This window comes from Vitis vinifera, chromosome 4, assembly GCF_030704535.1.
Source record: "Vitis vinifera cultivar Pinot Noir 40024 chromosome 4, ASM3070453v1".
Taxonomy (NCBI): Eukaryota; Viridiplantae; Streptophyta; class Magnoliopsida; order Vitales; family Vitaceae; genus Vitis; species Vitis vinifera.
The window spans coordinates 4,924,033-4,934,307 of NC_081808.1; the positions used below are offsets into that span (position 1 = coordinate 4,924,033).

Consider the following 10,275-nt stretch of genomic DNA (forward strand, 5'->3'; position numbering starts at 1 on the left):
CAACCATCCCTCCAAGTGGACTTAATGTAACTCTCTTCTTTCATTTTCCTACCAAACAAACAACTTCCCGAAAAGCTCCTAAGAGTCTGGTATGCGGTTTTGTTTGTTTGGTATATTTTGGGAGCTGGATTGAAGAAAAAGGAGATTTGGGTGGTTGTGGTTTGTGGGTTTAAGGAAAGGGAGGGAGAGTGGAGAATTCATTCCTAAAATTTACACAAAGCATCAGCCCTACTAAAATTAACAACACCACTTAAAATAACAATACCTGAATTTTTCATCAGAGTAACAGGCAATACTTTGAATTAAGAACTATCTAAGGCCACATTTTTCCCAAAATTTTCCCAAACTCGTTCAATAACCAACCAACTAAAGCATACTGAAACAACATAATTTAGGACAACAACTTGACATAAGCAACATACAGAGCAGCAAGCAGGAATGCAGAGTTCCAACAACCAGACCAGCAATCTTGAAAGAAAGCACACGAAACAACCAAACCTTGCTGCTGACTATGGACAAGACGACGTTACAACCCATAATGATGCATAATCCTTCACGCCTTCATCAATAGATGATTTAAATCTTATTTATACCTCTCTTATTTTAGGCGAAATGGAGTCAAGGGCTCTGTAAATGCGCATCCAATTCAAAAGCTGCTGTGCCTAACACTCCAATGCACTGGGTTCCTGAAACATGGTCTGCTGAGCTTGCTCTTCAACCTCTGACTTGTCATCTGCATCAGGCTGAGATTTGCTAGGATCAGGAACTTGAACCGGCTCCTGCTGTTGGCTGAGAAATGCAGCTTCATTTGTTGATTTGGATAAGTTGGTCCTTTCAGAAGGCAGTTTGGGAAGGGACTTCCGCAGCGGTTTCTTAGGATGGCCAGGGGAAATTCCTTTGGCAGGGTTGTTCTGGGACACTTTCTCATCCAGACTTAACCGGCCTGATCGATGGCTACTGCTTCCCTCAGATTCTGGTGCAGGAGAACTCTTCTTTCGACCAAGCTTGGGAGATTTGGCTCTTGTTGGTGGTATCTGCATAAGTAATGAAACCATATAAGGCCATCTATTGATGTTATAGTCTTGCCCACCAAAGAAATCAGAATCTCAAATTATGTTTACTTAGGATGAAAATTTTACATGCATTCAGCACAAGCATTGGTTCAGGATCATGGTAATGCATTGAGAAGGTTTCACTCAACAATCAGCCAGGTTCTAACCTTCCGGCTACAGGTTTTAGTGGTGGTTGTAAAATTATACAAATGAGAAAATAGCTATGGCCCAAGAACAAAGAACAATCCTGACCTTTTCAACAAAAACAACAATAATGTTCCCAGTTGGTTGCCAAGAATATGGGAGGAGAAGAAAGAAATCTAGAACCTTACAACTGGTTAGGGTTCAAATGGTTGTCATGAGATTCGAATTAAGTTTGGTTTTTCCATCTTCTCAGAAACCAAACTTAGGTTCATTGTTATAGCAAGCTCAAAAAACCATAACGTAGTATGAAAGATGCTTCCACAATGGAGATTGAAATGGACAAAGAGGACAACAGATGGCAAAGATGATTTTAGAAGGAGCATGAATACTGCCATCATTAACTACTACAAATGAGAATAAGAACTTAAAATCATTATTGTAAAACACCAATATGCATAATAAGAGATAATTTACATAAGGATTTCCTATCACTATGTGCAGGATAGGAAAGTAAAACAGATAAGAAAATGGATAAAACTTTATTTCAAGATGAAGTCATCATAATTTCAAGAAGCTAATCCACAGCAATCTGAAATGGACGAAGTTAACTAACAGCAACACAAAACATGTCAGTATAATAGTACATAGATCATTATTCTACCCCAAATCATAACTAAATAGAGTAATATCTTCCAGAGAAAAAGATAATAAAACATATGTAGTAAGTTTTAAAAACTTTGTTGAGGATGAAAACCCCAGAATCTATTTCTTCCCTCATGTGCCTAGTTTGTCCCAAACAATTAGCGTCTACTGCCACTGTGCTACATCTGCAAGTTGATAAACCAACTGGCCAATATCCAATGTGCCTGGATTCCATACCTAGATATCTCCAGAAAGTCAGGAAATAGTCAGGTTGGTATTTGGCTTCTAAGGTAGTCATGCAGTTTACAGAAATCATTACAAGGGTATCTTGATTACAAAGGCGACTTCAGATCATCCATATGAATATTTAGGGATAGGTCCCAGCTTACTTCACAAGGTATGGGACATTCCCAAAACCGTGACATCACACATCCATAAAAGAGCATCCATCTCCCTGTCACTTCTCTAGGCTTAGAAGCATCCAAAAATTTTGCAAAAGGATATGTTTCAAAATTCTCTCTTAAAAAATCTCAGGATAAAAAGGAATCGACTTGCTTCATTCAATTCAAATTAATATAAGCCTTCAAAGGCTTATAAGTGAAAATAAACTAGTCTGCAAAAGGTGGAAAATTGAGAGACACAACAAGAGAAGGTAAATACGTCTTAGTCGCAGATCTTCCCTCCAATCGTTATGATAGATAGAGAGAGTGATGCACTTAAGCTTCTGTTCAATATTATTAATGTTGACCTGAGAAAAATCATCTGCTAGGGGTAAAGTGAGATCATAAGTCTCATATTTCATTACTAGAATAAGCAGAGTGTAGTAGGTATTATCGAATATCCTAACAACCACTAGCTTAATCCAATACATAAAATGAGTAAATCTTCTTTGAAGGTTTCAAGTACCCATTATGGAGGGTACACTTCCAGAGCAACCAATACTTACTAGGGTTCACAGGTAAATTCTGTCACTTAGCCCCATAATTGAATACATTTTGACATAAAAGTATTAGTTATCAAGTTTTCTTTTCTTTTCTTTTCTTTTCTAATTTTGATAAACCAACATTGTTTTCTTGCTTCTTCTTGTTCTCATAGCAGAGTGTAGAGTGACTAAACTACAAGGTCCACAAGTATATGGGAGAAAGCATCCCCAAATCATCAGTCTATTGCAGTTTGAAATTTGTCACGACATGCCCACTGTAGCTGCTAGGATTGAAAATGTAAAGAAGCCCACAGCAATTTTGAGAGCTTGAAAAAACACTTTTGGAGGCCACGCTAAGGAGTTAATAGTGCAAGGTCATAGGCTTAGGCCAGTCCTCGTTCTGCATTACTATGAGATCTGCTCATCTCTAATGAACCCAGTCCAGTAATTCTGATGCAACAATCAGATCTTGGTATGTTAACATTAAGATTTATCAAAATCCAACATCTAACAGAACTGATTTCTGCAGTCATCACTAAAGCAATAGGCACAAATCTTACTAGTTCAGAGAGCCAAAAAAGACACCTGAGTACCTAAAACAACCAAGGCAATCCAAAGAGAACTCTCCCCTCATGCTAAGAAGATATAAAAACAGTTCTATCCATGCAGCTACTTTCACTGCCACAGACAAGCTCCACATAATGCACCAATCTGATCAGCTGTATCACTATTCACACGAGTTTCTAATCATATGCTACTCCCTAACAGCATCTTCAAATGTGTTAGTATCAATCTGATATGCCATTAACTCCCATAGCAAATGGTAACTGGATAATCTTCTTATTTACTTTCCTTCTAATATCTTAGATTGGCATGGAACAGTTTAAGGCGTTGTACCTTAATTTTCACACAATAGATATCCTCTAGATTTGTCCCTTGGTTTTTCTCCTTCTCCTTAAAAGGGTTTTCCCTGCTTGTTTTTTCTTTTTTTTCTTTTTTTTCTGGTAAGTGTTTTCCCTGCTTATTCACTTTTTTTCATTCCTTTTGATCTTTGATACTCTTTCTTCAGCAAATTCTGTAGCATAAATTAAGAAAAGAAAAAAGTGCAATAAAGGGAGAGATTGCACTCTCATTCACTCAGGGATTAGTTTATAAGTTATAAATAATTTACTCTATTTTTAAAATTCTAAATAGTTTCACCTTCTGCATTAAATTGCCATTTTCATTACCAAACACATGGCAAAGCTGCAGAGTCACCAAATTGAAAAACTTGAAAAGCATCTTAGCACATATTGGCTCGCCTACTCAATCATAATAATAAACCTTGAGCCAGATTTACTATTAATGCAAACATCAGACTCAAGTGCATCAGTGTCATGGCATTCGTTTTCAAGCACAAGTATTAAAGTACAAAAATTTAACAAATTCTTAACAAAATACTTGTTAGCCAAACAAATTTATTTTCAATCTACCAATGCCTTGTGTTTTGACAGAATAAAATGAACTGAGCAGCTAGAAAGAAAAAGGGAATGGTAAATGCAATCACAACCCCCCCTAAACATGATTTGAAGTTGAAGAGCAACCATACAGAGAACCAATTTAGATACTTGCTATGAAGTAAATTCTTTAATGTCATGAACAAATGATAACATTCATTTTGCCTGAAATCAAACAACATAAGAAATAAAATATACCTTCTTTAATTCCACTTTAGGAGGTGGGGGTTCCTGATAGAAGCTTGGCATGGGCGTTGCTTTAAAGGTCAAACTCTTCCTAAGCATCTTAATCTCAGCTTCTTGAGTTTCCTGTAAAACAATAGAAGAACTTGTCAGAAAAAGAACAAACTTTACTAACAAATTAGAGTCTCCACAATTGCATTATGGAACTAGGCATAAAATAGTACAACCTTGGACTTAGCTTGCAAGTTAGTCCGCTCTATTTCCTTTGCATGAGTCTTTTCCTCAAGTTTAGTATAGAACTGCCCAACAAAATGATACACATTGTCTTCTGTTGAAAAACAAAAATGTTGCTGAAAACAAAAGAACAATAACTTAAGTACAAAACAAACCTCTCTTCTTTTCTCAGCTCGTTCATCACACCTAAAGCTGAAATTGTAGGATGGAAGTGCAGCAACTCTACGAGGTTTTGTATCTTCTGTGGGACTCCTATAATGTACTTAAGGATAAACTGAGAGAGATATCCATGAAAAAAGGCTAATGTAGAGAGATCTAGAAACCACAACCAACCACCACACCCACCCAAAAAAAAAGGAAAAAGGATTCCTCTCTTCTCAATTTCTCCCCCAACAAAAGAAAAAAGATTTTACTATGCACAAAAGTTCAAAAAGACAAATAATAATAATGAGGATACGGAGATTTTGTGTTCACATCAGACACAGTAGGGGCTCCCAGTTTCACAGGCTTCAGTCTTGTCTTTTCCCTGTAGTCAGGAAATCACAGTTCACAAACCACTGGAAAAAAGAGCTGCCATCAATTAATAAAACATAAAGAACTTCAAAAATTATTAAAAAAAAAAAAAAAATATAGCATTCATCTCAAAATGGCTACAATAGTCCTCCCATGTCCTTTCTTAAAAATCATCATGGAAGCTCTAAGGATTTTAGCTCATAACAGCTTGATATACATTGTTGACCCATACTTAACAATTTAAGTTTTTAAATCAAATTGTTAGCTTACTTGGTATCAGAACTTTGGTTTTGGAGAAGTCCTGAATCCAAACCTCACTGTTCATTTATGTCCTACATGTATCGAGCTCAAGTGCAAGAGCGAACATGTAGCACCCGAGGCAGGATGTTACTGCCTAACTGATAAACGTTGTTGGTTTATTACCCAACAACTTAAGTTTTTAGATCAAATTGGTAGCTTAACAGGAGCAAACAGTTTGACATAGGCATAGAACCCCGGGGATAAGAAAAATGCAAGAAAATCAATCACGAGATCAAGTAGAACATACACAAGGACTTCAGGCTGTATCATATTTGATGTAGAAAATGTGTTTCAGTCAAATTGGTACGTTAATAGAGCTAAATGTTTGACATAGACATAGAAATTCAGAGAATAAGAAAAATGTAAGAAAATTAATCATGGGTGCAAGCAGAACATACGCACGGCCTTCAGGCTGTATCATATTTGAGGTAGAAGATGCTGCCTCAGAGTTTTTAGATTGCTATAAGAAGAAAATAGAGAAAACAATAATCAATAGTAGTAATATGATTATAAAAAAAAAACAAATGGAATGCAGTTATACCTGGGGGTCAACATATAACCATGCTCAAAAGTAGAAAGCAAAGTTGTTCATCAACTTTTACCTTGGATAGATGGTCCTGCTTATCACTGAACGATCTACTTTTGAGAGTTTGTTTTGGGCGTGAAATAGAGGCAAGAGAACCATTGGTACTAGCAGAAGTCACAATTTCATCTTTCCCATCTTTCTTCTTCACCCAAGTAGTCCCTGCATGTTTGGGGCTCGAAAGTTTCTCTTTACTGCTCTTCCCTTGACCTTTCTGTGGTTTGGAATGCTTTGATGGATCAGCATCTTCCACTTCCAAATCCTATACATAAAATGCACAAAGAGTTGGGCTCCAAATTACATTATAGTTAATTTGATGAAGCAATCAGGTAAACTGGAACTAGTCCTACCTCAGAAATGGTCAATCCATTGACTCTTGCACGGATATGTGATCCCTCTCCAACTTCTGCAGTAGAAGCGTTAATGATTCCATTGTCATCCCACATGCCAACATTTTCTGCATTTCCATTCATCCCTGCACTCTCTGTGCTAAGATCAAGATTCCCATTCACTTTCTCTGGAATAACACCTTCCCCTCCAGCAGCAGAAAGTTGCTCATGAATTCCATTTTGATGGCCCTCCTCAAGCCCATTAACAGGTAAAAGATCATCCACATCCATCACAAACTGCAAATTACAAAGGGCAGGGCATATAAAACTAAATTTTGTACACTAATGGCCAACTTGGTTTCTCGGGAAAGAAAAAAAAAAAAAAAGGAAAAGATAACATTGAGTCTTTTACTTCTTACTCCTTCTATACCAGAAAAAGGAATATACCAACCCAATAAACAAAAATGGGTATTCCTAAAGGCTTAGAATGGTGGAGCTTTTTGTTTCATAGGGTCCTCAACAACAAAAATTCAAAAATTCAAGTTTTCAGTTTATTTTCTTTCCCAATTTTGAACAGAAGCCAAACAAGTATAGGTCAGGTAAAAATGATTCGGGCAAAGAGGGAAAATTTTGAAAACATAGACCAAAAATATTTCAGAAGGCCACCCCTTAGATGAACATTTGCACCATGTCAATACATTTCAAAGTGCAAACCCTCAAAAACGTCCACCATATTATTTGTTTTAATGTGAAATGCATGAAATTTACAAATTCCATAATGTTTGCAACTAAAATTCAATTAAAATCACAAAACTCTACAACTGATATGTGAATTATCTAATATGCTACCACTGTAAGCCCATCTACAACTCAACCAAAAAGGAAGTTACATAAAACTGGTTTTTTAAACAGTTTCCACAGAAATGTTTCTGAAATAAAGTTTATGATTCATCAGTTATCACCCTAAGCTTGCAGTCAGAGCATGCAAAATTACACATAAACAACTTTCCAAATACTAGGGCAACAATAAGCCATTCTGCAGCAAAAGTCAAATGAAACGAATACCATACATTTGCCCTGTGTTTATACATTTAGAAAAATGCAGAATGAACCTTGTGCTTAAGAACACTTCAACTGAACTAGATGGTTGCGTCATTACCAGCAAAGTGGTGGTCATTTTATTTCGCCTGTGCACTGAACAATGAAACTCCAAAACATCAAAAATTTCAATTTCATTCAATTCCCTATATTTCCTCAGCAACCAAACCAAGCACTAAGTTGATTAGGGCATGAATTAATCCAAGAACAGTGAAATTAACCAACAAAATCAAATCAATGAATGATGAACCAAACAAAAGCACAAAGGGGAATATACTCGATTAGATCGTTACGAATCAAATTATCCGATTCTCAAAAACACCACGATTCAACCAAAAAAACAGCATCTCCACATCAACAGCGAAAACGCCAAAACATTTCCTAAAACTGAACTAATCTTTTCACATTGATCTACTACTAAAAAAAGAACCACTCCGTTTGCGTGCGGAGGGAACAACAGAAAGCGAAACAAAACCGCCGATGCCATAAAACCAAGAGTAAAACAAAAACATTTCAAAATTTCCCTTTCCTACATTTCCTTAGAAACCAAACGGCACAACTCTACTCACCTACAACGCATACACGATCATCAAAACACCATCGGCAGAGCGGCTTCCAAGGATCTGAGAGATAAGGTTGGCTCGGCGGATCGGAGAATCCGAACCCTAATGCAGCGATATTTCGGGTTCAAAAGGCCCGAATCGACAAAACGGATCTTCTCGACAGTACTATTTTCCTTTATTTTTTTTCAAAAACACCCTGAAGCTGCGTGTTTGATGTTCAAAACGCTCAAGGGTTGCTGTGTGTGAGAGTGGCTTTCAAATCCATTATTCCAGGTCACTCTCTCTCTCTCTCCCCCCCACCCTCTCTCTCTCTCTCATCAAAATGGATACGGTTTTTAGAGAGAGAATAACATACTGTGTGGGCTACGGTTATAGAGAGAAGCCAGGGAGATACGGTTATACAGTTTTTCATTAAGGAAAATACGGACAGTTAAATAACTACCTGCGTAGATTTTTTTGCCTCTTTTTTAAACATTTTTTTGTTCTTTTTGTAACCTAAATTTAGTTTTAATTTTAATTTTTTTATTATAAATATAGGATTTAATACATTATTATTATTTATTTTTAAAAAAATTAGTTTTTTACTGGATGGGTCCTTGTGGGGGTGTGATTTTTCATTCCCACCATTGACTCGTGTAATAAATCTTATGTAAGAATATTTGCTTAAACAGTCTTATGGAAGAATATTGTTAGGTGGGAAAGAATGAATTATTCAACCAATAATCTAGTTGTGGACACATATTTTATATGGTTGGTTTTTTTTTTTAATAATGCAAAAATCATTATTTAAATAGAAATGTAGTTGAAATTTTACATCAAATTAAGTTATAATTTTGACCTTTGAAAACGACAACAACATAAAGATCCACGCGCTGTGGAGAAACCTTGATCTCCTCAAGGGGGATTACGATTTGTGCACGTTAAAATGGAGATGATTGTATTTTGAGCATGTTACAATTAAAGGAAATGTTACGATACCATTATCATAGCAGCCGAACTTGGTAAGGTACCATGAAATCTTTATGATTGAAGAAAAATATAAATATGCGTAAGGATGGTTGTGTCGTTTTTTTTGGATATCCAACTTCACCCATGGAAATGGTTTGAGATAAAAATAAATAGTTTTGGGACAAATTTGAAAAGTTTTTAAAAATTCAAGACGGGTATGGGTACGATTTTATCTTATGCTTCGATTATATATTTAAATAAAAAATTATTTTAATTGATTTTTAAATTTTTAAATTTTTTTAACATAAATAAAATATTAATTTTCACAAAAATAAATTATAAATATTTTAAATTTATAAATTATATTTATTTTAAATAAAATTTAAAGTTTTAAAAATAAAAATTGAAAAAAATTTAAAAATGTTAAAAAAATTTATTCTAGCAATTATGAAAATTTTCTATACCTCATCAAATTCATCTATATAAAGTTTTTTAGATAGAAATAAGAATAGATATAAATAATCGGAATAGGATTAGGATGAGGGTGATCTGTCCAACTCATTGATATCTTTAAATATATCATATCAAATTATAAATAAATAAAACTAAGATACAAAGAATTTAATATAAAGAGATTTCTAATGTATACTTAATATCATTTTAGTAGTAACATATTTTCAATTAAATACCAAAAACAGTATATTTTAATACATGTAATAATAGAACCTTAAAATTAATTTAATTCCTTTTTTATTGGGTTGTTATGAAGCACCAAAAACTATAGACACCGTTAATCAAGTCATATCACTTACACTTTGGAGTTTCATTTATTATTATAAAATCTAATTTTTTTTGTATATTTTATATTTTAATATCATTTATTTGTATTATCGTTCAACGGTAAACATACAACATTAACACAAGAAGTTTGATGGGCACAGTTCCGGTAGATTACGATTTTCCCATTCATTAAGCCCTATTTCAATGGTTGCAATTTTATTGAAACGAAAGGGAAGAGAGGCGATATTATAGAATAGATAGGTAGGTGGAGGGTAGTGGGAGAGGCGTCCATACGCAAGTAAAACAATGGTGTGTCGGTGGCAAGACTCCTAAGTTGGAATTTATTGGGCAGAAGCAGAGCCAAATAAAATTTCAAAAAGAAAAGAAACTGTTGGATTTAATTAATTAAAGCCACTACAATTACAAGAGTGGAGTGGGCTAGCCTAGCCTTATATTATCTAAATAAATGAAGCACTAACCCTCCTTTG

General features: G+C 35.0%; 1 protein-coding gene across 1 annotated transcript; it reads right to left on the minus strand.

Moving 5' to 3' along the window:
- Nucleotides 1-232: 232 nt before the first annotated feature.
- Nucleotides 233-8,407, minus strand: LOC100244101 (protein WVD2-like 5). Its single transcript, XM_019219370.2, has 9 exons — nt 7,558-8,407; nt 6,420-6,695; nt 6,089-6,331; nt 5,885-5,946; nt 5,131-5,199; nt 4,829-4,925; nt 4,667-4,738; nt 4,455-4,565; nt 233-1,034 (listed from the first exon to the last, which is right to left on the minus strand). Exons 1-9 carry the CDS (start codon nt 7,573-7,575, stop codon nt 663-665), a joined length of 1,320 nt encoding a protein of 439 aa, XP_019074915.1. The 5' UTR covers nt 7,576-8,407; the 3' UTR covers nt 233-662.
- Between the last annotated feature and the right edge of the window lie 1,868 nt (nt 8,408-10,275).